General features: G+C 45.7%; 1 protein-coding gene across 1 annotated transcript in view; it reads left to right on the top strand.

Annotated features, from left to right (window-relative positions):
- Window positions 1–696: 696 nt before the first annotated feature.
- Window positions 697–27,602, top strand: part of map3k5 (mitogen-activated protein kinase kinase kinase 5) — a 55,448-nt gene continuing 28,542 nt past the window's right edge. The window contains exons 1-6 of the mRNA XM_071524638.1: window positions 697–1,677; window positions 14,189–14,328; window positions 16,808–16,831; window positions 21,549–21,742; window positions 24,018–24,186; window positions 25,670–25,776. Of these exons, the coding sequence (XP_071380739.1) occupies window positions 1,218–1,677; window positions 14,189–14,328; window positions 16,808–16,831; window positions 21,549–21,742; window positions 24,018–24,186; window positions 25,670–25,776 (1,094 nt within the window). The 5' untranslated portion in view covers window positions 697–1,217. The remainder of the gene's footprint in view (window positions 1,678–14,188; window positions 14,329–16,807; window positions 16,832–21,548; window positions 21,743–24,017; window positions 24,187–25,669; window positions 25,777–27,602) is intronic.

Genomic DNA, 27,602 nt, shown 5'->3' on the forward strand with positions numbered 1-27,602 from the left:
ATCACAGTGTAATCCGCTTGGCTCATGAAAGGTTAATAGAGGGAGTAGGCCCAAATAAAATTAGGTTGCTAAATTATGAAATGTTTGCAACCCCATAGCCCAGGGAGAGTCTGTAATCATTATGGAGATGGATGTTAATTAGAAAGGCTTTGAGCGGTTGTTTCTGGACTGAGTCTGACCTAATGGACTTGACGAATTGGGAAATGTCCCTGATTCTTCAAAATGAGACTAAATTTGACCTTGTAGTTTTTTATCATAATTTGGAAATCTATTTGGGGGGGGAAATCACATCATTAGAGAATTCAGGACTAATGTTCCCTCTAAGCTGGTAGTTTGGTGAGCCACATCTAATAATTTATCACATTGAACATATAATAACATCTTGTCAGTCATCAGCCATTGTTCCACCCCCAGAGATGTAGTCTATTTATATCAGGTATGGAAGTTTTGGTGGCAAGTGATATTAGTCGTAGGGACTTTACCACAGCTTATTCTTTAAAGTAGGCGTGGGGGCGTTGCTGCCACTGAATAATGCTGAATGAGGCTTTTTGTCCTGCTGTTTTCGGTGGAATGCTCCTTTGCAGAGGAACGGCTCCGCGTGCTCCATGTATGGTCATGACTCCGCCCAGCTGAGGCTCCCAGTCTCTCCGCCCAGTGCGTGAGTCTGGACTGGGAAGATAACAGTGGAAACAGGGCAGGGACGGTCGACTTCACCGCACATGAAAGCCTCCACGGTGCGTGTCCGCTTTCTCTTTTGACAGATGAAAAACCCATTGCACAGGTGCCGAGCTTTGCGCCTAACTTCGGCCTGACGTGACGTTTCCTACTCTGGGCGTTGATAACCGACGCTGACACCGGCGCTCGTGCTCAACTTCGGGAACTATGTGGATTTGTTGTGAGAGCCGAGAAGGAATGCGAGGATTTCGTGGCTTTTCCTCGGGTCCGTGAGTTGCCGTGTCGTGACTCCAACCTGTGGTATCCGTCAGGGTTACCGGGTCCTTTCGAAAAAAGCTTGCAACCGAACCCAAACATGCTGCATCACGCGGAGGTGCGGCGCGGTCTCTAACGGACTGTTTACCTGTGTTGAGCCGGAGCGAGGCTGTGCATCGTGCCTGTGCAGACCGTCCATGGGTAACCGCCATGTGTAACGCTGGCTCTCCGCGGGGCATCGGTGGAGAAGCCGACCAGCTACTCCCACAAACACACAGTTTAACACAATGAGTGACACTTTAAAAACCGACAAGATGAGCCAAGAGCTGGACGGAATATCCTTGTCGGTGCCTTCCTTCGGTCCGTGCCCCGGTAGACAGAGCCTCGCCGGCGGCGGTGGCAGCAGTGGCGGCGGAGGGGGTGGTGGTGGTGGTGCCGCAGGTATCCCCGCCGCCGGGACCTTCTGGCAGGACTCGGTGGTTGGTGGCGGGGGTCTCAGCCCGACCGCCGGGAGCTGTCCGGTGGACGGCGGAGGTTTGCTGTCCGCCGGGAAGTCGTGCAAAAGCAGGCCGGTGACCGTGGCCTATGTGGTGAACGGCGAGGCGAGCCAGCAGAATAACGCGGAGAGCATGGCGCTGCAGTGTCTGAAGGACGCCTGCGACACGGTGGGGAGCAGGCTGGAGACCGTGCACTTTGGGAAACTGGACTTTGGGGAGACGGTGGTGCTTGACCGGTTTTACAACGCAGGTGAGTCAAGTAGACCCCATAAGCTGTGGCAGAAACTTCTAAAACTGCTGATATAACTCAGTTTCTGGGGACTAAGTGGAGCAATGACTGATGACTGACAGCATATTATTATATGGTCAATGTGATAAATTATTAGACATAGATCACCAAACTATCAGCTTAGAGGGAACATTGGTCCTGAATCCTCCACTGATGTGATTTGATTAGATATGGCTTCCAAATAGATTTCTGGGGAATTTGCTTGATCTTTGCTCTCCATTATAATGATTAAAACTAAAAGATGAGCCCTTACAGTGAGCCTGTCATTGCTGAAATGTGATTGTTTCAGAAATGGCACAAGCGCTGGCAAGCTAACCCATCTGTTAAGATTCCACACGAGTTGCAGGGGTCAAAGGTCACGCCTTGGCTGCATCTCCTCTAGCTGGGAAACTATTGCCTGCTGGTTGCTCTGGTTTCCCTGAACACAACACACAGCATTACATGTCACATTGCATGTCAGGGCTTGAACAGCCTTCCTCTCACAGTTATTTCCACACCGTGTTTATACCCACTGAATTAAGCTGGAACTCTTTGAGCAACAGAGCATCAATGGGGTTGTTTAATATGCTCCACAAATGTGGGGGTGATTGTTACATTTTCCCCCCACACATAGTTTCCCCCTTCCATTGTGCGCCTCGAGAAGTGTGCCGAAGTGTCATGGGCTGAGGTTGAGCCATGAGGCTGGACTTTCCACTGGAATCCGCGAGTGGGGAAATGAACTTGAACCTTTTGACTGAAAGCGCTTTCCCCTCTTATTCATATGCGTCGTATTTGGCTCTTAATCCTCCTGGAAATGTCGGGTTGCCTAATAAGCTAAGACAAAGTCTAAAAACTCTCTCTGGAAAGTGGAGTTTTCAGGGATTAGGGCCAAATAAATAGCAGCTGTTTGTAAGGGGCTGGCCAATGTATTGGGGTGAAGGTGGTATCAGCCAATATTGGCATGTCACTGGTATATTGCTGTCACCATTTGTTCCACAGGTAATGCATAGGTCACAGGTCATCATCGGGTTATCATTCAGACTTCCATATTTGCTGTACCACAAAACCTTCCAAAGAGTAATATCTTGAAACAAAACCCCAGAATATAATTGTCTGGAATACAACTTTCATCTTAACTGAGGGAGGGAGGGAGGGAGGGAGGGGTCTGGATCACACTCTGGGCATCAAATCACACATACTATGGGATAGTAGTAGCCTGAATGCAACTCTGTTTCCTCTCACTTCACTTCATCAGCAAGATTGACACAAAAGATATACATTTACCTGAGGAATGTCTGCATGTGTGAGAGAGAGTGAGGAGAATTACTGTCAGACACAAACTGAACTCTGATCTGAAGAGCAAACATGACTACAAATATGAAACCTGGCAAGACCTGATAAGACTAGGAGAGACCTAAGTGGTGCAGAAGATGGATAAAATTCCAATCTCCTTGTCCAAGCCAGTTCTCCAGGATTTGTTGCATTTGGCAAAACTTTACATTTTTTTACATAAACTAACATTACAATCAGCACGATACAGTACTATCTTCTCCCTCTGGAATAACATTTATGAGGAGGGCCCAAATGTTTTAAAACTGGCTTATCCTTTGCGTTATACATGATTTTTCAGAGGTACAATATAACAGAAGTTCATTCCACCACTGTTAAACAACAGGTGGTGACTTTGACTTCCAATTCAGTGAAATTTATTTTTGCAGCAGTGATAGCCAATAGGGTAAACATTTTTTGATGCACTGTAAAGTCCTGCAATCTTATCTTATGGTCACAGGTAGATTGACTTTAACTTTGACTTTGAGAATGGTTGAAGATCTTAACAATACAAACGATATGTGCTGCAGTTCCTATGGGTGTATCTTTTACTGTCGAAAGGGTGGTTCCTAGATTGAGTCTTGCCTGGTTTCTTATCTGTAAATACTTGGGAAAGTGTGATGGTAGCACTTGATAAGTATCGCATATCTCTGAGAATACAGACATGACACTGTGTTTACACAACTCTGCCACTCACAAGCCTGGTGTGTGGATATGCAACAGGGTTGTATTTCTTTTATTTTTGGTCAGTGTATGTCTTATTAACTACATGTTTGCTCTTGTGACAATGAATCCATCTTCTAATACATGTCCCTTTGTTTCCCTTCATATCAGCACCTATGCCTGGATGCATAAAAAAATGACAAAATCTATCAAATTTAATCAATTTTCTTCCCTGATTATTATATTCAGATTCAAAAATCCTGTTTGGGCCGCATCCTGCTGTTTATACTGATGATCATCTGTTATCATGTGAACTCCTGACTTGAAAAGTGAGGGGAAAGGGATAGTAAAGCTCAATAATACATGAATAACGTCCGTAATGACAGCTGGTAATGCTACAACTAATATGCACCCCAGCATATGATCGCTGTTGTGCAATGCACAAACAAACTTGAATTTCCCCACATCAGACACTTAAAAAGGCGCTCAAAACAACAGCTGAGAACACGCCAGTGAAACCAGACATTTGTGTAGAAACTGTTTTACACACGACAGGCTTGTTGTTTGTCATAACATCACACTATTAGTTGTGCAAACTCTAGCAAAATCTTTCTGTTTTTTTCATTTTGGCCGCCTTCCTCGGAACTGCTGTGGAATTTTTCTCATAATCCACATGGGAGGTCAGCTAGGCTTTTTCCCAGAAACGTGTTGTATCTGTTCAAACACACACTGCTTTATCGTCTTCCTGCACCAGTGCGTATCAGAGATGGAGACCAGACAACAAAAACCTTTTTTAAACAATGAGCTGCAAGCCAGACTACACAATGTGGGTCCTCCTTATTTTTTGCCAGATCCACATAGTCTGAATAGCTGCTCTTGACTGTCCTTCCTGCATGACGGAACAAGAGGACGTTGGGGTGGGAGATGGGGGAGGTGGATTCTCATGGCTTCATGATACACACAAAACATTTGGATAGAATGTAAATGTACAGTTTTGCCAACAATAATGACCAACAGTCCTTTTTCATTGTATTTTTTTCAGCTGATCCACACTGATTCTGTCCCTGCTGTCAGTCTCCACATCTGCTGACGGTTATATTGATCGCCTGTTGTTTGAACATGTTGCTCAGGTGTCGTGACCTTTCTTACCCATAGGATGAGCACATGTTACTGGCTGACTCCTGGCTATCACCAGTGATGTGGTTGGTAAAAACAAAAGCCACAAGCTCTGGTTTCCGATCATAACAACCATGAGAATGGATAATAACCTTGCCGCTGGCTGAAAAGAGTTGTTTACATGGTATAGTGTGGCGGAACAAGGCGGGTAAACTGTATTTCCCAAACAAAAAGGTGGCTAAATCATCCACTACATCCCTGCCTATCACTTAATACATCAACAGTCATTTTTGATCTGATGATCAGGGAGAGAAATCCCAAATGCTCAATCCATCTGCTGATCATTTATTTTTATGTTTGGTTGCCTTCAGCAGTCTCAGAACAGTACTCACAAGTCACAGAAACAGCAGCAGCTAAGATCAGTACTTTCACAAGCCACACACACACACACACACACACATTCATTGACTGAGCCAAAGGTCAAAGGCCACGACGGCTCATCGTGTTGTTTTGGCAGGTCAGTGGACCAGGAGATTGAACATCTTGTTTCAAAACACTTCTTCTTCTGCTGTACCCTGCAGCTTTTTTTGCGATTTGGAACTTGCAGCAGTCAACACTGGGATTTCATTTGGAATCAATTGCGCATGCTCACTGTCTTGCTCTCCTGTATTAGCAGGAGGTGTTGGGTCATAGCTTTGGTATGCAGCCGTTTATCAGCCTAGTTGAACATTATGCTGCATTACTGTGTAATTTGGAGCGAACACAATGGGTTGCGACAGTCCCGGGTCACTTTGAGAACAGCTCTGCCTCAGTCTGAGTGTTTGCTTACCTCTCCTTTTTGAGTGACTGCGCTGAGAGCTGCACTTGTATTCCCATCCACCGGGAAACCGACACACACACTGTTTTTTTTAAGCAGTCCACTTGCTGTGTTTTGCTTTGCTGTGATAGTAGGAACGCTCAGAGGGACATTGTCAGGTTCTGGGGTGATTCAATTATATGCCAGTGTGGTTTTGGGAGTGTCTTACACACAGCGAACACATTTTTCTCACCGACAAATCACATCCGTAATGGTCTGCAATGGCTCTCAACTGTTGGAACATGAAGACATGCCTGTTTTACAAGCTTTAATTATCCTTAAATGATCTAACCGGCTGTAGCCTGGAGGTTTGAGAAGCGGGTTTGCAAATACTCATTTTCTGAACGTGCAAAAAAAACCCAGATTGAATTCCCCCCTGATTTCCGTGTTATTTGTGACATTAGACAAAGCGTCATCAAAGGTGTGGCTGTCGTTGGAGATGTTTTGTATACACGGGAAACGCTGCCGGCTGCCAGTGAAATCTAAATATAATCTCGATCCAAGTAGGACACAGATGTAATTCTTCCATAGCGGGGGCGAGGTCCCACTATGTCCAGCGTCAACGTTGCCAAGCGTCAGCTGACACCGAGAGTCTTGTCGAGAGCGTCCGAGGATCCTCCAGCCGACGATCCCCGCGCCGAACTCTTAAAACCCCCGCTGGCCCGGGCCCTCCCGCTAAGTTGTTTGTCCTCCCCGCTGTTTACTCTGCGCGCTTGGCCGCTCATCAAGAGGTGAGGGAGCACAAGGTCAGAGGGAATTAGAGCACAGGCCGCTCGCTGGCGTCTAGAGGGGGGAGGGGGGAGGGGGGGGGGGGATAGGGGATAGGGATAACCTCCGGGAGAAAGGTAGAGCACAGTCAAAAGCATAAGTTTGTTTTTTTTAGTGAGCAAATTCAACAGGATGTACAGTGGAGACTCATAATCAGATGCTCAGTGTGCGCTCTTGCCTCATTCATTCTTTGGTTGTGAAATGCATATTCCACTGAGATGAGTCAACAGTATAAAAAAAAACCCAACAACTTTAGGTCATTAGATGTTTTTTGTATCGATATCTTTACATGTTCCGCAGAGAAATGCATTCCAACAGTAAATAGACTGTTAAGACTGTTATCTCTATGCAGGTGTACTTACTCGGGGCTAAACCCCGGGGTAAATCTCTTAAGTGTTGCTCTGCAAAATGACTGGAGGAGGAGCGGCGGCGAATCAAAGCTCCCTTTCAGGTGTTATCAGCAGTTCAGCCGAGGTGAGCGGGAGCAGGCCCGCCGGCGTCACAGGAAACCGTTGGAGGGTGGGAGGACTGATTCACCTCGGCGATGGTGCCATGATAAGGTCGTCACCAGTCAGTCACTCTTGCCATGTCCCAGAGATATAGCAGGACCGCCACTACTGTGCGGACAGTAGTTCCGGTGCAGCTTCAGTGGAGTTTGACAGCAGAAAATGTTCTCAGCGATCTGAAACATCAACGGTAAATGTCAGGTTTTGGCGTCAGCCCCTCAGAAGCAAAGAGTTTCTCACCATTTTGCACTCAATTCAACAATCATACAGGGAGAAATACATAGTAGAAGAAGAAGAGATGCCAATTTCCCCACCAGCAGCAGCCTCATTAGACCAGAATGGAATGCAGCCACAAGACAGCGTTGAATAAAAGCTGCCTGGTGCGGATTTTATTCGACACAGCATTGCTGCGAGGACAACTTGTTCGATTCCATCATGTGAAGTAATTGGAAGTCGGGTTGAAACATTGTTTACCCGGCATAAAAACAAATCCCTCTTGTTTGGAGTCGTTCTGTTTAGCCGAGAGAGAGCGAGCAGGAAGTAAACGGAGTAGGCAAGTCGGGGCAACTGGCACAGCGGCGTGCGTTCCTCCCAGCGTGCTCGTCGGCCCGGGATGAATTCACATTCTGTTCTCAGCGCTTTTCTCCCCCCCCCCCTCGGGGCCGCGGGCGCTGGGAGTTTTTTGTGAAATATCTCAGTGTGTGAAAAGGCAACAAAGTAGAGCAGAAGTAAAAGAAAGAGCCCGGCTGCTCAGGGAGCGGTGCCACCGGCGGGGTCGGTCTCATTTCCTGTATCACGGTGCCTTTCAAGGGGCTCGGGGGTTGTCTCTTTTCCTGCACATGTCTAAAAATAAAAGGGGCATTTATCGCTTTGCTGGGCAGGGCATCTAAACGACTGAATAACCATTGTGTAGTATGTCCCCAAATCGTCCTCTGGGACAGGGGATGGGTTTTTTGGAGGCCGAAGTGCTCCGCTTGAAAGACTTATATGGTGTCTTTCATTCCCAGGGTTGTATTTTTGGGAAAAAGGCCTCTGCCGGGTGCTGGGTGCCTCGTGAGAGTTTTTTGGCCTCACATGCAGCTAAACCTGATTTGGAATTCATGATAGATGTTTGGCTACTTATAGAATCACTTTCCACTGGGTATTACTCCACTCCGCCTTTCAGCTGTCAGCGAGCCTGACAGTGCATCAAGGAGACGCTCGCCTGGATCAAAGCCCCTGGATTCCTTTTTTTTGTGGTTTTTGTTTGTGTTTGCTTAACCACTCTTATGGTTACTGGAGGCGTGGTTAAGGAGCAATAGGCATGGGGAAGAAGCAGATGCAAAGAAGAGCAAGGCAAACAGTAAACATGAGGATGCATTCCTCCTCTGGGCCAATTAGTAAACTGTAGCGCCACCCTTTGGCCAATCAGTGTAGTTTTAAAAATGCCGGAACACAGTGGTGAGATGCATCATTCCTACAAATTCATCCTCGGTGTCGGAGATATCGCACGGACGAACGAACGAAACATCAAACGAACAGAGACCACTCCATAGCCCCCGGTGAAATCAACAATTTGCAATTCAAGAGGCTGCATCCAGGCAAGCCAAGAGGTCATCCCGCATGCCACTTCAAACCGACAGCGGTGAAACGTCATCCATGGCATGACAATCATCCACCGCACAGCTGCCCCACACACACACACAAGTATACTGTATAACAACCTCTTGCCGCTCTTGGAAATTTGGCAGAGAATCCGGACATTATTCTTTCTACGGTTCCTTTTTTCGGTGGTGGTGGTGGTGGTGGAGGGATGGAGACCGGGAGTGTGGGGAAACAAAGCGATTTCCAGTGGAGATCGGAGACAGTCCTTCCACCGTCTCGTTCCGTCCCTGAGCTCCAGGGAAATCCGCTCTGACATTAGCCTCATTGCCTCCTCCTTCCCCCCCCACGGCGATAAGGAGGGGGAAAAAACCACAGTGGCTTCACACCGATGGCTTCACTTACACCATTCACAGCGGTTTTTCTCCCCCGAGCTAAAAGCGAAAGTCTCCATGGTTACGCCTCCTTATGTGTATTTGTTATGTAATTGTCTGTTAGCAAGTGCTTTTATTTACCTAGGGAAGTGCTGCTGAGCGTCCTGTACCTGCTCCTACATACTCGCACAGTTGAGCTGGGAGCCTCGCCATACAGCCACAGGCCTCCACTGCTGGCCTCTGAGCAACCAATGTAAACAGTGCTGTCACTAAAGTCACTGCAGTGCTTTTAGCAATGCAATTTTTTTATGTTTTTGGAAAGCAAACATTTTCTCCTTCCCTTGCCCAGCATCTATTATACATTTCCATATGCATTGATGTGGTTTATAGCTTTCAGAATGTATATAGGAAACGCCGCACATCGCCTCCGCCTTGTTTAGAACTGAAAGCTATTGTGCGTGCGCCTGTTTACATTTCACAACAGCCCGCAGTCATCAGAATGGATTTCTTGGTGTCTAAATGCATCCAGGGCTGTGTCTCTGAGCGGAGGGAAACAAGAGAGACTCGGAGTCGCTGAAATATTCCATAGCGCTTGAAACGGTCTCCAGTGCCACTTTGATCCTGCTGTGATTTTGCCCGCTGAGCCCTGAGCGCACGACTGAGGAGGATCTATATAAAGACGCTCCAGCCAACATCCAGAGTGGGTTAAGACGGCTCTCCGCGCTCTTCCCTTCCCTCCCCTTCAACCTCCCTCCCTAGCCCCCCCATTCGAGGCTGGAAGAAGAAGAAGCCAAACCGCGTGAGAGAATATTGAATTTTTCTCCCTCCTCTGCTTTGAGCGGTGGGCGAGGGGAATCGATGTAGTTTCCGGTCAACGGCGGGCGCTTGCGGCCGTAGGAGGTGTAGCGGGATTATCAGGGAATCGCTATGCATCGTTTCCGTCTTGTTTTTCCAACTCGGCTCGGCTCGGCGGAGAGGGGCCCGGGTGTAACCCCGATTTGAGGCGAGCGCTGGGACTACAGCAACAGCCGAGGCGTCGCTTCAGGTCGCTTCAGGTCTTCAACGCTATCTTGGCAGACCTGCTGGTACGTTGGCGGGCCGATCGCTTCTCTGCTCTCCAAAGTATTCAGACCTTGCGCTGTTGAAACAAGCAAAATTACAGTCCCGTTTTTTTCATTTAGGTGCTGTTTGTCTCAGGAGATCATGTCTGTTGTCAGAACGCCTATCAGTAACCTGGGAAAAGCCTGACCTGAATACACAATGGCGGATACTGGGTCACTTGCATTATCCAAAACACATTTTGGATACACCCGTCCTCACTGGAGATGCGGCATTGTATTAGGGTGTGTTCACGCCAAGCATGTTTGGAGCGGTTTATTTGAACTCTGTGAGTGTCTCCTCCTTTAGTTTTGCTTAGTTCAGGCAGGTGAGAAACCAAATAACGGCACAGAGTCTCGGTCCTCTCCCAAGAGAACTGCGGTGCGGTTTGTTAGGAGCGAGAATATATTCCCAACCCACTAGGAAATGACCCCAAATCGCGAGGGTTTATGGGTAGAAGGAGACATACGATAGCCTGCAGTTACTCATGCTTGGAAAGCCTAGCATAACAAAAGGAAGTCTGGGCTGATGCTCATATTCAGCTATTTCTTCATGTGTTCTTAACTGGTATGAACACCAGAGAAAGGAAAGCATAGCAAAGAGCGCAGACAAGTCGCTAAAGTTACAGCGACTGGAATCAGATTTGTTTTGACCTCCTTATGTTAGGACACAGATAAGAGCTAGTTGGTTTCAGAAAACATTAAAATATTATTGCACTACAAGGCTTTACAGTGTAAAACCAGTCTGCAGTCTAAAAGTGGAAGATCCTGCAGGGCAAATTGCAGGTTATATGCATTTATGCATGGATGAGACAGCTTCTGGATGTCTCCCACTGTATACAGCATCTTTTTATGCACTTAACTGTGTGATGCTTGGTTATGTTCTGTGTTTATACAATGCTATTGTTCCATACATGCGCGTCTACAGTACAATACACACACTACACTACTAACATCATATGCCACGAGTCAAGTGTTGTCAGCTCTCAGCGTCTTTGTTGTCAGTGAGTACCAAGCACTTATTCCTCCTCTCGACTCCCCCAGCAGAACAAGAATCACTTGTGTCTCGTCTGTCTATGAAGTCGGCCCGTGTTCCTTAATCATCCCCTTTATTAGCCCGGCCCTATGACAGCAAACATTTTCCTTGGCTCAGACCGACTCCTATAAAGCAGGTGAAGTTTCCAAGCGGAGCGGCGGAACGTTACCCCGCCCATATCATCGCTGCGTTTCAAACCTCACACACGAGTCCTAAAGTACAGCAGAGGTGTATTACGCCGTCGCTTTTTAATGGCCTGTTTGCATTAAGAACTCTGTCAGATGTAATATTGATGGGGTCTCCTGCCGGCAGAGAAATGAGGCAAGCCTATGTTTTATTCATCAGCCAACCTGTGCTGGATGTTGACATTCAGCCTCTTGCAGCATTACACCTTGTATGTGTGTGTGTGTGTGTGTATAGTAAGAGCACCGAAGAAGCCAGGCATCCTCTTACCCCTGCATGCTCACGATTCTTAAGGTTTGTTGCATAAGTGCAGTATACCAGATGTTTTACCCCTTAAATTTGATTAAACTGAAATGAGAAACCACCAGCCAGTCTCGGTGCGGTTTGTCCTCTTGTAGGGTCAAGCAAGTCTTTTAAGGCTATACGAGGAGTTTTATTATGAGCGGGAGACCATAAGGCGGGTGCCACACTTGAAAACAATGAGATACGCTGACGTGCGTGACTGTGACGATCACGCGGTTTGCGTCAGAGATACGGTGGGAACGAGAGGTCATTATAAGCGTGGATTAAGGGGTACTTCTCCCTCTCGGCTCACATACGTCAGATCGTGTAACCTAGCCTCGCACAGTTAGACTCACGATGGGATGACGGCTGGCTGCTCATCAAGGAGAACAAAACCCTCTTCACCCACAGAGCCGCATAGCCGTAATATCCCCAACCCTGTCTCCCGCCTTCCTTGGGTGTAATGAAACTGGGAGGCTCATTGCTATGGGTGTGCGGAAGGTAGTGGCTTGATGATGAGAACCAGTAACAAGTACCTACTTCCTGGTTGAATTTGCATGAGTGCGAAGAACTGGGCCTCTCATCATCAACAACAGTCTTGGCACGTGGCTACAAAGCCACTGAAATTAATTAACTGTTTGGTGTTGACGGTGCCAAATAGTGAGCAAGAAGTCACCGAAAGTCACTGTCAACAGTCAGATTGCAGCTGTCAACAGTCGTCAAAACCACTTGATGTTATGTAGGGAATATCAAAGCTGTGAAAACCACATGATTTGCCTGTTCAACACTTTTGCAACTGATCAACCACGTCCTAAGTGTCCAAACACTTATGTGGTCCCACTGACTTAAGATGACTGGCTGAATGTTCTAGTGCTCTCTCCACCAATAACAGTCCACCAACTCCATCTGAGAACGCGCAGCGGCTTGGAACGAACCATTAGGGAGCGAGATTGGGTCGGCTCGGCGCTCTTAAGCCCAGCGCGGTGTGCTTTGTTGACACAGAGAGGTGGGTAGTTGGAAACAGATGAAAAAATCAGGGTGCGGCGTTATCTCTGTGTCTCCCCTGAGCTGCGGTGTCATTACTGGAGTGGAACCACCGGGCTGATTTGTTTTCGTTGTTATCAGCGGCTCGAGGCAGCCACAGGGACGGCGATTAGAGCCGCACCCCCGGAGGTTCCTCTGTTATCGACCTATATAACACTGTTACGCTTCCGCTTTGGTTTGGACTATTGTACAGTGTGTTCAGATTTACTATCACGTACCCATCGTAATGCCATCTAAATCAAAGTTTCCAGGGATTTTGGACTGTTTATATTCTGTGTGGCTGTGGTTCAATTCAACAGCACGCCTGTGAATGAGCTCTGCTGGTAACACAGCGGTCTGTTATGCTTCTAAGCACTGGGCCGGTGGGTTCAAGGCTGGAAACTCACCTCTCCTCCAGCACAGGCTGTAGTCCCCCGCTGGCATGAACGACACTCGCAATATTGATGCCTGTTGACCTACTGATCCGGATCATATGGTCGAGTCCAGCTGGAGTGTTGTGATGCGTTGAGTGTATTCAGAGGAGTGTGTGAAACGGAGTCAAAGACGCGGGTCAAACCCCCTTGACTGGTGGGAAATATGCTTTCTTTAATTCAGGAGGGCACTTTTGAATCAGCTTCATTAGTCGTTCCGGCACTCTCATCCTAGCTGGCAGTGGACTGTGGGATTGAGACTGTGTAGTAAAAGCTATAGTGCAAACTGTGAACGTCACCTGTGGCACATGCAGAATTCAATACTGCCACACATGATGTGGTTTCATATCTGTCAATTAACCTGTGGTGTTCCCTCTGCCTCTCTCCCTTCTTTCCTCCCACACTCTAGTGTCGACTAAAGCATACATAATAGGGTTAGACCGATATATTAATCTGCCAATACATAAGGCCAGTATTGGCTTTTTATACCAGTCAGTGTCGTCCACCTTTTGATATTATTGACATGATGCAGGTTGTTTGATTACATGTTTTTGTAGAATTTATCAATTCTACACTGGTTATCTATGGGAAGACCTTAACCTGAATTGATTCTGATGAGCAGATTCCACACAAATATGATGATGATTCTTCAGAGGCTTTTTTTTTTTTTTGCATGATAAATTCCACAATTTGAAGATTTTGAGTGTTGTCAAAAAAATATAATCAATCAGCAGCTTCACTCCAAAAGATATCAAATATCAGTATTGGTGTTCAAACATTCTTCTCAATTAAAGTCCCAATGAAATGAACTCCCATTACTTTTACTTCCTGGAAAGTAGAGTATCTTTCATGGTGACCTCATGCTGTAGGTGTTAATACAAATTTCTAACCAATAAAACCATCAGATTTTTTGAACAATCTGTCTCCTTCCATCAAATCAAACTGCCTTTCTCTCCCTGACTCATATTCCATTGGTTTAGACTTTTGAATGATCCCTCACTGCATTATGTCCCGCCCTAACGTGCTGTTTCAACAGGAAATGCATAATATCAAGGAAGTAAAGATGCCATTTCATGGGGTCTTTAAACCCTATTATGCACCCCACATGAAAGATTTAAAATTAATTCTACAGTATATGATTCTACAGGTATAATATGCCACTTGACGGACATTTTTAGTATTGATGATCCTGGTAGGAAACAAACCTAGTAGCTGTACCTAACACCTGCCCCTGCTTCTGCCCGTCAGACATAGCCGTGGTGGAGATGACGGACGCTTTCCGCCAGCCCTCCCTCTTCTACCACCTGGGCGTGAGGGAGAGCTTCAGCATGGCCAACAACATCATCCTCTACTGCGACACCAACTCCGACTCCCTCCACTCCCTGCAGGTAAGCCGTCAGCCCGTGCGCATCACCGCTTCAGCAAACGCGCGAACCCAAACGTAGCGCTCAGGGCTATATTTAGGAGGAGGCTGCGGGGGGGGTGGGGGGGTTGGACGTGAGATTGACGGCGCTGTAATTCGGCGGCGGCGGCACGTAAAAGCATTAGTGATGCGATGGCGGGAGATGCATTAATGAAAGCGACTGAGACGGGGGAATGAGCGGTGTGACGTCCTTCATTTAGTCGCGGATGAGGGAAAATGAGGTCTCAGGGTGAAAATAGCGTTTTAATGGAGGAGAGACAATTAACAAAACGTTGTTTTCACTTTGGCAAATTGCACTCCTTTCATAAGCATTCAGCTGAGAAGGATTTTTTTTTTTTTTTTTTTAAATCGCTGTAACAGATTGGTTCCTGTTTCTGCACTGCACTTCCCAGAGATCACCTGTCAATCAAACAGTGTCCAGTAGTGTGACGGCTTTTCTAAGTTTCTTTTCTTTGTCTGTTCAGCCATGGTGGCTATCACTGCCCATGCTAACTACCCAGCTCTTCTTCTGTTTATTCCAAACAAACCAGAAACATAGAACGCATCTTTTCCTGTGCACCAGATGATTTTTTTTCCCCCAGGAAAGACCTAGCAGACACCGAGCGTTTAACAGCAAATGTAAAAGCTTTCATGAACCGGTTAGAGGCTGGATCGCTACCGTGTTAAATGAATCGGCGATGGAGAGTAGCGAAACAGGCATTTATTTATATAAAAATGCCACGGGTTATTACTTTAGCTAATGGGCTGGAACCGAAAATGGCTCACAGACAGGTTTCGGCTGGGTCAGCACATGACTTGAATGTGTCTCTTGTAGCGCCTGGGTTCTGAGGACAGGGCTAAATTCACACAATTTGAGGCCCGAGCTGAACGAGTTTAACAATCCCCGCTGTGGGCGGCTTGTAGTAGACGAACACTGAGCCCTTTCTTGTAAGTAGTTTGTCTAGTGAGAGGAGTCTTATGGCGACAGTGGAATCCCCAGCCGGCGACCGCACTGTACAGTCAACATACTGTACAGCCCAGAGGGGGGGAGGGGGGGAGAGGGGGGGTTAGCGGCTAGTGTAGATTAGATTCAGAGGCCGAGATAAACACTCTGACGCGACAAACTTGAACAGGAGTAATTCACGTTCTCAGCTCTTGTTTTTCCTGCTTTTTTTTTTTTTTTTTCCAAGCTGTGAAAGTAGCTTTAAAGATAGCATTCTGTCCTGCTATAATGCAGAGTGGCAGTGTACCTAGGAGGATTTTCCACTTGCTGTGGTCAGCCGTAGTGCCAGGCCGGCTGGCTCCCACCCTCCCCACCCTGCCGTAAAAGACCACTTTTCTATGGTGGTTTCCTCAGATCTCTATCAGGCTGCTGCACTGTTTCAAAGGCTGCTGTTTTAGCTTTATGAGTCTTTTTTTTTTTTTTTTAAATAGCTCTTTTTAAAAATAAACCAAGACTTAAAGAGACTATTGAGTACTTAGTGTAACCCTGCCAGTTATGCGTCTTTTCAGTGGCCTTTTTTCTAAAGAATAAAAGACTGCTAAGTAAGTACAAGCTGTTTGCTATGTGATGAATTAATTATCAGAGGCTCAATCTGTACGATTTATTTACACAGTTTTCTAACGAGTGTGGAGGTCTTGGTCTGGATATATGCATGGGGTTTCCTCCATATTTTGAAACACAACCAACAGGAGGCAAGCAGTCTTATTGATTCAGTTTGTAATGGCACACGTCCATATTCATAGTTTGACCTAAAGGTCATCACAGCATCGCAACACCCAACCATATAATCTAAATAGGACTACAGGTCTACTACACTTCCTTTTTGGGAGTTTGACCCATTGGTCTCCTTACCCAATATGTGACAAGAGGATTGGCACCAACATCATCTCTCTGTCTCCACATAGCTCTGTCCAGGGAGCATGCTAACGCTTTAGCATACAGTATGTTAAGTAATCAGTGGCAATTAGCATTACCCAAAGTGAGTAAATGAGAACTTGTATCAGCTGTAAGTCAGACAGCTAACGTTTTTGAACTGTTGATTCATAATGGACTTCACTAATGATGAAGATTGAGATTTCATTTTAAAAAGTTATGAAACCACTGAATAAATACCAACTTTGGATAAGTAAAAGTTTATCTTCATATCATTGTATATTGTCAGTAGCCTTGCTTACATACTGTATGCTAAAGCATTAGCATGCGCACCGGACAGAGCTATCTACCAGAGACACAGAGATGAGGTAAGGTAACCAATGGGCCAAACTCCCAAAAAGTAGTTGTAGTGATACGTTACTGTCTCAGGTGTTATGTATTGAGCTGTACTGGAGGTAATATGTATTGTATTGTATTGTGCTGTATTGTTTTATTCAGCAATACAGTGTCCAAAACAAAATTTCCCCCAGGAGATAATAAAGTTCCTCTTGAATCCTCTCTAAAAGCGTTTTCTCCTCTCTTCTTCCAGGACATAATTTGCCAGAAGAACACTGTAAGTACACAAAGCAATGTTCTTTTTCCTTGCCTGTGCCTTCACACATTAATCACCCATCGCCTTTCCTTTTCACACATATTATCTGGTGCAAAGAATATGCTTTTTTGCAACCTGCAGGGCGCATGGTGTCTAACACCTTATGTTTGCCTTCCTCAATTTATAAAGGTTTTCTCCTGTGAAAACCACTGTCGTTTGGGAGGTGTGCAAAATATTGCTTTTTCACATAAAGTAAAATGAACAGATTTTCTCTTCCATATAAATGTAAGTAGATGACAGCAGATTCATGAATTAGAGTGACTGCATGGGCAAATGCTGCATAAAGCAGACAGTGAAGGGGAGAGAGAGAATTGACTTACAGGAATACTTTGATCAACTTGGCGCTGTGTGAGAAGATTGGTAGCAGTTTTCCCTCTCTGTTCAGCCCTCTGTGTGCTACACTGCTTTTGATACAAAGCTAGTTTGTACCATTCAGTAAACACACTTGTGTACACAGCATGCTGCAGCAATGGTATGCAAAGTAACAAATTAAACAAATACTGGAGGCACAGAGGTGAAACTGCCACCAATTTCCTCATTATGTACTTAGCAAAATCATCAGTGTCAATTTAACTTCAAGAGTGTAAAAATCAACACTACTCCAGTGTTGTCAACATTTATTAACACTGGTGAATTTGTTGTGTGAGTTGATCAGAGTTCATTCTGCAAAAATATTGGTGGAGTCCTTTAAATTCAGCCTTTGGTTTTGGATCTTAACGTGGCTAGCTGCTGTGCAGAGTAAAAACGCATCAGACGTTTACGTGCATGCAAACACACACACACGTATGTATGCATGCATGCGCACTCAAGCACACACACACACTGTATCTCTTATTATCATCTATTTCCAGATAAGCTAGTAGGATGCATTGTGAAAAAATTTGAATTGCAAAAAGTGCAATATTTAGCTATGGCATTGTCTTTAAGCCAAGGAAATCCTCGCCTCTGGTGACTGTCACCTAACTGATTTCCTAGTCCTTCACTAAATCTACAGTTGACTTAAATTCACCCTATGAAACCCATCAGGTATTCATATGCATTTTTAGGAAAAACAGACATCTTTTTTTTCACAAAAAGTACAAAAGATGACACACGGTGCAATGTTGTACCACAAGGACAGGACAGAGGCGGCCGTGTAGTCGATGTATACCCACCTATCAGCATCATTACCACTGATGTATATAGGATGCGGGGTCTCAGTATGCCTACTTCCTAACCTAATACTACTACCACATCACTGGACTTCGGCTGAAGCTGCAGCTAGACACTTGTTGTCCAGATAGCTTTCAGGAAGACAGATGAGAGCAAGGCTTAGCTCCCTTAAGTGGCTTTTGAGAGTGGAATGAGGTGGCCATGCACCACATGAAACGTGCTGATCTCTGAGGGAACCAGCACCGTGTGAGGAGAGCTGATTATCGCTCGCAGTGTGAGACTGCACTCACTGATCTCCCTCATCTGTATTCACTCTCTTGTTCTCTCTCTCTCTTGCTTGCTTGCTTGCTTGCTTGCAATAGGGCACTTAACTCCCTTCTGCATCAGCGCAAATGCACATAACTACCCTCTGCACTGGTGCAAATGCACTAAACTACTCTCTGCACTGGTGCGAATACACGAAACTATCCTCTGCACTAGTGCAAATGCACATAACTACCTTCTGTGTTTGAGCAGATGCACATCTGTTGGTGCAAATGCACTAAACTACCCTCTGCACTTATATAAATGCACTTAACTACCCTCTGCACTTGTGCACATGCACTTAACTACCCTCTGCACTTGTGCAAATGCACTTAACTACCGTCTGTGTTGCTGCACATGCACTTAACTACCCTCGGCACTGGTGCAAATGCACTAAAATACTCTCTGCACGGGTGCGAATACACTAAACTACCCTCTGCACTAGTGCAAATGCACATAACTACCTTCTGTGTTTGAGCAGATGCACCTCTGTTGGTGCAAATGCACTAAACTACCCTCTGCACTTGTATAAATGCACTTAACTACCCTCTGCACTTGTGCACATGCACTTAACTACCCTCTGCACTTGTGCACATGCACTTAACTACCCTCTGCACTGGTGCAAATGCACCTAACTACCTTCTATGTTGTTGCACATGCACTTAATGACCCTTTGCACTGGTGCAAATGCACTTAACTACCTTCTGTGTTGCTGCATGTGCACTTAACTACCCTCTGCACTGGTGCAAATGCACTAAACTACCCTCTGCACTGGTGCAAATGCACATAACTACTCTCTGTCTTACTACTAATGCACAGCTCTTCCCCGTGCTGTTAGCTGGTGTGGAAATACCACATGAACAAGTAACACAAGCCACAGGTATAATCTCACCGCTACAGGCCTGGGTGTATTAGACCATGACTGACTAGTAGTGAGGACTACTTCCTCAATGGGTTAATGACTGTAGGAGCAGTCATAAAAATTAAGTGCTAATCATTAACATCATGTCACGGTCAGCTCGCCGTGTGCTCTCCCCTGCAAAGGTGAACGAGACGGCACTCAGGTCCTGTACGCTCCCGCTGTAGCTGCAAACGGACAGATGGGCCGACAGCGAGGCTAACAAACCGGGTGACTCACTGACTGAATAACTGACTCATGCTTTCAGTCGCACTCAACCCATTCCCTCCTAGCCGGTGCTTTCATATGCGTTCCTGTTGCTGCTCAGGGACTCGCTACCTGTAAGCAGCCAGGAGGGCCGACATGGGGGGTTTCTAAGGCGTACCGGTTTCAAACGGCCCACAGCCAGCAATGAAATATGCATCGCCCTGTGACGCCGCCGCCGTCATGTGATCCCCATGACGGCGCGGATCGCACAGAGACGAGCTAAATATAGCGCCGGGATTTTGCGACCTGTGTCTGGCGGGCGCCTTAACCGGCACACAGGTCACCGGTTTATTTCTGAACGTCGCTACCGGTGATGTCACGAACCGCTGCTGCAGAGGAGGAAGTCGTTCTCTATTGAGGGGCTCTCATTGCTTCATCGCCGCACCTTCCTTTCACTTCCTTTTTTCTGTTGCCAGCAGCAGCAGCAGCAGCAGTGTGTGTTCTCAGAGGCTGAAACCATAATAGAATATTAAAGCAGTTCAGGATGCAGCTGGGTAGCAGCCTAACCGCCTCCTGACGCTCTTATGTTGTGTTTTCAGCTATCGCCCGGCACACATCTGTCTTTTTCTGGGAATAGCTCTCCACGAACAGATCTGGACTTATTTCTCCAAGGATATCAATAGTGGATTTCCTGCTCCTCTCTCCTCTCTCTGTACCGACTACAAACACGGCACGCACGTGTTTCCTCTCGATTTATTCAGCAGTGGCAGGCCACCGCCAACACTGCAAGAGAATATGTGATGTTAAAACAAATGCACGCATACGGAGCAAATCCACCTCCGTACAAAAACCCAAACAAATGTCTGGAATTAGCGCTAAGTAAGCAAACAAGGCCAGTTTTTAGTGCGAGAACTGGAACTAAAACCGAAACGGCGAGGAGAGCCAAAACCAAAAATTACACCCCCCCCCCCCGAACGCCACAGCTGCACAAAATAACGGGGTTGAAGCGCCGCACCAGGTGAGCGCCGCCACTCCCCGCTCGAGCCGATTTCCCATTAGCGCCGAGCAGCACGACTGAGTGGAATCCGTGAAGGCGAGTCCCTGTGTGTGTGGGATTGACAGCTCCTAAATGTGACTGTCACTACTGTTGCAGATCTGTCCTCCTGACGGTTTGCCCGTTTTAGACCGGCTGAACACAGACATACGGCACATAAACACCATTGTCTGTGTAGATAGTCTCAGCCTCATGTCATTACCTGTAACTGATTCAAACAGGGGAAACAACTCAGACTTCCTCCAGGCAGCCTGCTTCCTCTATACAATGCACTGTTTTACAGTATCCTTTAAATCATTTGTAAAGAATGGTTAGTCACATGATGGAACAGGGCAACTGTTTACTTCAGGTTTACATCTATAAAGTTGCTTATAATACATTGTAAACATGGTTATTAACTCATATGATAGCTCCTAATCAACAGAATAAACTCCTGTTCCTAAATCATTGCATCAAGAGACATAGCATGTTATTAGTCTGTTATACACTATTATAATGCATTACAACAATTTAGGTGTATGCATTGAGAGAGAGAAAAAAACAAACAATGACCATGAAGCAGCACATAAGAAGCCATGGCTGCTAGCTGCCACTGTTCACTGTGGACTTCTGCAAATTTCACTGATCCAAATGACCTTATATTCACTGCAATCAACGCTGCCACACAATAGGGTTTAGAGTGAGAGGGCGTAAGTGCCATTTTCCTAATTCTAGAGTGGAGCAAAAACGTCTTTGATTGTGATTGTAGCTTTCTTTATTCGAAACGTAGCATAGGAGCATTTTAACCTTTTTATAGAGATGAAGATACAGAAAATGTATATTCTATTAAAAGCTACTGCAGTCTTTTGGATTTTCCCCTTTATTTTAATTTTATTTATGATTACATGTGTTATTTATGCGTTCTTTTGCCCATCAAATAGAGTTAAACAAGAGCTTTCCAATGATATACAAACCAAATGTCTGGCCAAAATATCACTGCCCCTTTCACACCAAACCCTCAATTTCACACACTGAGCACTGCGACAGCTTTCTTCTAAACATCTCTGACTTGCGGCCTCTTGCAGACATGCTCGGCCAACTACACCTTCATCCCGTACATGGTGACGCCCCACAACAAGGTGTACTGCTGCGAGAGCAGCCTGATGAAGGGGCTGACGGAGCTGATGCAGCCCAGCTTCGAGATGCTGCTGGGGCCCATCTGCATGCCCCTGCTGGACCGCTTCATCCAGCTGCTCAAGGTGCCGCAGGCCAACTCCCAGTAAGTGCAGGGAGGGCCGGGGGACGGGTGGACTGGACCCCAGGTTAATAATGATTAGTCCCTACAATGCATATATTTGATTTTCCATATATTTTCACATCCTAGATAGATTTTTTTTTTTATTTGTTGCTTCTTTGTCTTAGTATGTTCTACTGCTGTTACTTTGCACACCTTGCATACATGCTGTAATTCATGTGTTTTCATTCATTATATTTGAACTTAATACGTTCTAGTGTTGTAACTGTTGGTTTTGTCATGTTTAACTACCTCCCCACTCTTATTCATATTCTATTTTTTTCTTGTCTATATCCCATTACTATTTACTGCTGCAACATCCCAATTTGCCCACTGAGATCATTAAAGTTTCATCTTAACTTTTCTTAATAACAGGACTAATAGATACCACTTACGGCCAGCAGTTCCTATTGATTTCTATTAGGGATGGTAAACAATGCTAACACAAGTGTCAACATATATAAATCATAAGGGCTCAGGAGTTTATTTCCCTATAGTCTTGGAAATCTTTATGTTATGCCTTTGAAGAACTGTGTAAATCCTCTGAAGTCAATGCAGCATCACTGTTGCTAGTCTTAGGGCAATGTTGTCCATCTGTGATGCCATAAATGTTGCCTTAAATGTTGCACTGTCATGGGGACACTTGAGGCAAAGGTAAAGCATGATATATAGGTGTTATAAGAGCAACATTGACATATCTATGTGATAAAGAACCAAACTGTAATGGAAAAATAATGCCGGTCATAGCTCTTTTGGCAAAACTGCACTACCTCAAAGCGTTCTATCACAGCCTTTATGGCACAATTATGGTGCGATTTCTCATTGTCTTAACGGGTATTATAGATATTATTTTTATCTGACATCTGGCTCGCTGCAGCAAAACCGGTGTGATCTCACCTCTCAGGAGTATGAGCGTGTGAACACAGTGTTCACACACACACGAGGAGGTGATATGTGCTGCGCAGGGTCATAGCCAACTCACACTCTAATTTGCTGCTGCTCCAGAACATGATGGTTTACGACTGATTGTTCCATTGTATACATGCGAGCTGATGTGAACGCTGAAGCGAGGCTGAGAGGTGGAATAGGTGTAACGCAGACTAGGAACAGGGCGTGAAAATTAGATTTCCTGCCATTTCCTGTAGAACATAATTCAGCATTCAGGTGCTCATGTTCCTTCACTCATTATATAACACCAGCAGAATAGGCCTTTGTTTGTTGTATTATCCCACTCTTCCTATTTTTTACACGGCGTAATTATTTTTATTTAGTGCATCCCTCAACTTTGACCCGCGTGGGGGAATTACATTTTTGAAACGTTTACATCGCCTTAGTTGCCGCGGTGATATTTTAGGCTTTGCTGCCAATAGGCGGATGCAGCATCCCAAATCTCCGTTCCAGGAATAGTGAGTCAGGTTTTTTAAGGCGGAGAGACTGTGCACTTTGATGAAGATTTTGTCTCCTGGAAACAAGCATCAAAGCAGTTAGAACCAGGGAACACAGTCGTGAGGTTTCACTCGTCAGCCATCGCTGGTATCTGACTAGATCGCATACTGTACATTGTGTGAAGGGGCATGACGGGCTATTTATAATAGGTAAGCAGAGATGAAATGTATTCTATCTAAATGGTACTGAGACCTGTGACAAATGTGTTCAGTTTGTAATTGTGTGTTCTAGGGTTCTAGAGCGATATCAGTTTGTTGACATATTGGGCCAGCATTGGCCTTTCAATACAAATTGGATATCAGCTAGTCAGTGTTGCCCACTGCTGATTTGATGGAGGTGAGGATATGATTTTACTGAACAGCTTCAGTCTGTAAAAACCTGCAGTGAAACCTGCTGCTAACCCACCTTTCAGTGGCTTCCAATGGAAAGTTTTAGTGTCCCATGATGGTCTAAATGCTGTTTCAGAGGCTTTTCCACCCTGATAAGAATAGAATTCCGGAGAGAACAATGAATCATAGTGTTTTTGGAACTGATTGTTTTGGCATGGATATAATATACAAAATAAACACTAAATATATCAGCGGCTTCAATCCAGAAATATTGCCAGAGGCCTTCAAAGACCCATATCAGTCGAACCTTAAGTGTGCTCACACCATTCTGCCGCCAACGCCAGTTTCAAAAGGAAGCCTCATCATGACATAACATATAAAAAAAGTAGCCTTTAGATGTATTCCCAATCCCCTAATACTTCTAAGCAGAACATGTCTTTTATCGTGTGTGTGTGTGTGTGTCCCCCCCCCTCCCCCACCCACAGCCAGTATTTCCGTGAGACGATTCTGAATGAGATCCGCAAAGCTCGGGAGCTGTACACTGGCATGGAGCTGGCTGCCGAGCTGGGCCGCATCCAACAGCGGCTGGACAACGTGGAGTGCCTCTCAGCCGACATCGTCATCAACCTGCTACTGACATACAGGGACATCCAGGTACAGCTGGGGGGGGGGGGGGGGCATCAGGATTTAGTTTATTGGGTAAACGCATGTCCAGAATTTAAAAATGCTACGTGTAAAATGTTTAAACCTCATTATATCATTGTCAAATTAATAGCTATACATTGGTATATTTAGTGTAAACAGTTGGCAGCCTCTATCCCACACCGGTGGTATTGTTAGTGCTAGTGTTTCTCAAAATTAACACCACGTTTCCCATAGACCCTGTTGCTTCATGTCACAAGGAGGATCTTTGCTTCTTCAGTCAACAGTTTTCTCTTTGTGTTTACTGGAGAGGATAAACATGTTGGAAGTGGTTTTTCCATCGGCCTTTCCCTCCTTCCACCATCTGCCGACTCTGGAAGCTTTAGCTCTGTTTGCTCTGGAAGAACAGCGCCCTCTTCCTGTTTTGTGCCATAAAGCAATCCAACAGATTTCCCTCCAAATCTCACATACAGTGTAAAATGCAGTGTAGAGGCCGGTAGAGGCTGTCAGTTTTCTCTGCGGCCGTCTCATTTGTTTACAGTAATTATACTGTCTCAAAAGGCTTCGTTGTAATGGTAAGGTCTCATGTTCGAACCCCCCCTATGAATCCCGAGTGTCCTTGAGCACGGCACCAAATCCCAAGCACATCCAAGGGCAAAACTCTATGGAACTTCTGTTTGGAGAGGAACAGGCAAAAAGTTTCTTTCAACAGAGCATCGCAAAAAAAAAAAAAAAAAGTTTCTAGGGTAAAATGTGAGGGGAAATCAACCTTCTTAAGTTCAAACAAATTGTCGACAGAGTACAGATGATACTGGGTAGCCGGGCTCGCGTCCCTGACCTTGGCTACTGTACGAAGCTACTGTACAAGGCAGACAGAGTTCACTACCTCAGCATCCCTCTTTTCAGGGCGCTCCCCTTTTTTTTTTTGCGAGTAGCGCCTTCTCAAAGAGCGGCCATCGCAGACCGCCCGTGGAGAGCTCCGGGGCGAAGCTTTTGGTGTGCTCGTCTTAAATCCCGGCGCTACGACGGGGGGGGGGTTCCGCTCTCTAGTCTCTTTGCGCTGCGATGGCACTCAGCCGTGCAGATCCTCCCACTCACCATAGGCAGCACTCAGCCTCATGAATCATTGATGAGAACAACAAGCATTGAGGACGTGCTGAATTATTCAACACGCTTTGGGTATAGTGACTATGTAAGAAAAAAAAAAAAAAAATGTGATGAAGGGGACACTCAATTATTGAAGTGCTTTTGGTGTTAAGCACACAGTCGAGTCTCAGACAGAACGGATAAAGGGACTTCAGACACACTCCCTCCGGCTTCAAAGCGGGCCCGATACCTCGATGAGTCGAAGTGAATCAGAGATGAACGTGCTTTGTTTTGATGCCATTGGTGACAGAGATACGGTACATCGACACCATAGAGTCTCGCGGTACATTAGTGACAAACAAGCGCAGCGGGACCTCATCGGCGTGTTTTCCCCTTGCATGTCTTCCAGGATTACGAATCCATCGTGAAGCTGGTGGAGACGCTGGAGAAGCTGCCGACCTTTGACCCCGTGGCCCATCCCCATGTGAAGTTCCATTACGCCTTTGCACTGAATCGGTAAGACGGGCCGCTTTCATGACACGTGGAGACATTCTTTATCCCTCCCCTGAATCTCTAAAACGTCAACTTGCCAGGAACTAAGAAAAAACAGCCGTGCTTGAGTTCATCCAATGGGTTTTTGAAAGGGTTTCATGAGCACCAAGGGTGGTAAAATGTTCTACACATGAGCGCGTAATCCTTCCATTGAAGTGAAAACACGAAAATCGCCAAAACTGGAGTTACGGGGTTTATGACAGGGCAGCAGCAATATAGTAGCAGCATGTGTGGAGCATGTGGAGCTGCTCTGTTCAGGAAACAGACAGATGTACAACACAGGAGGTTCTTTACTGCCTGCTTCTCACCAGCTGCCTCTCTTGTAAACTTCCTGCGGTTCTTGCGGTGCGTCTGCCTCCAAAGGCAATAAAGCGTGCTGTTCTTTAATTTGGCAGCAATCGGAAAAATATTTCTGCAGGGTGCCAGGCTGCTCGTGTGCTCTGCAACTCTCTGTTGCCGTCTAGCCCATTACCAGGGATGTGATATTGCCTTTACAAGCTCAAGGCGACCCATTAAGAATAGTTTTGGAGGCCGATTCATATCATAAGCGTTCAGTGACACATCTCAAACTCCTTTGTTTGAGATGAGATGAATCACTGAAACTACACTAGATATAGTATGTGATGGACCGTCAGCTGTGGTGATTTGAGTGCAGACCATGTAGAAGCCACAATACAGTTACGTCAAAGGAAATAATTCAGTGGGTAGTCTGCATGGTTCCCCATTTTTTTTACCCGACCTGCACATTACATCCATATTCAACATAATGCGTATCATGGTTGGTTCTACATGGTCCGCATTTCAATCTTAGTGAATGCAGCTTTAAGTTGTAGGTGATCTGAAAGGCTTGGGCCCGATATTCGATAATATTGAAAATCGTGAATATCAAATGTCCCGCCAAAATATCGCAATATATTGGTGAGAAAGCATTGCAATAATATTATAATACATTTTGGATATTGCTCAAGATATCTTCGTTCTGTCCACTTCTGATATGATGTATATGATGCATTTTGATTGATTGCATATTGGGGAATTGATATATATAATACTAGACTTTCTATGGGAGGCCTTAACCTGAATTAGTGAAATATTTAGAACACTTTTCTGTGTTTCAATGAAGATGTTTTTCCACCCTGCCAAGAATACATTTCTGGGAGAAAGACTGAATACGTTGCTTTCTGGGCAGAAAAAAAGGTAAAAAATTTAAAGATATTGAGGTTATAGCAGGTTGGACAATAAAGATGTTCATTTCTGTTCTGAAGGAGAGTTGTATAAAGGGTTGCCTTGAGTCTTTTCATCGGACAGTGACTCAGCAGTGCACAGCCCACACCCAGTGCCAGAGACGATCGATACGCAGCGGTACTAAACCCTGATTGATCTTAAACGGGCGCTCCGCTTCCTAATGAATCCGTCAGGCTGAAGTGTGCGGACTAATTGGCTCCGGGCCTCTGCGTGCGACGCGGCAGGCGGCGGGGCACGTGAGCTCCGAACGCCGCTCCGAGCCCCGCCGCACGCCACCCATTACAGCCCGCGAGAGAGGAGAGGGCTGAGTCATAGCTCTCCTCCATCCAAGTACCCATCAGCACTCCGGAGAGAAGAAAGAAAGAGAGAGAGAGAGATGTATAAAGAGAGAGAACAGGTCTCGTCTCCCTCAGCGCCATTCCCTCTGGATGGTCTCCATGGTAATAGTTGTTCAGCTCATATGTTTTATTTAACCTCGCCGCTCCGGAGAGGAGTCGTGTTATGTTTACCAGACTTTTTCTTTTTTTTTTTCTTTTTTTTCATGA

The sequence above is a fragment of the Centroberyx affinis genome, unplaced genomic scaffold (assembly GCF_046629955.1).
Source record: "Centroberyx affinis isolate AG114_WGS23_722 - 3 ecotype Tasmania unplaced genomic scaffold, CSIRO-AGI_Caff_v1 ptg001215l_1, whole genome shotgun sequence".
NCBI classification, from domain to species: Eukaryota; Metazoa; Chordata; class Actinopteri; order Beryciformes; family Berycidae; genus Centroberyx; species Centroberyx affinis.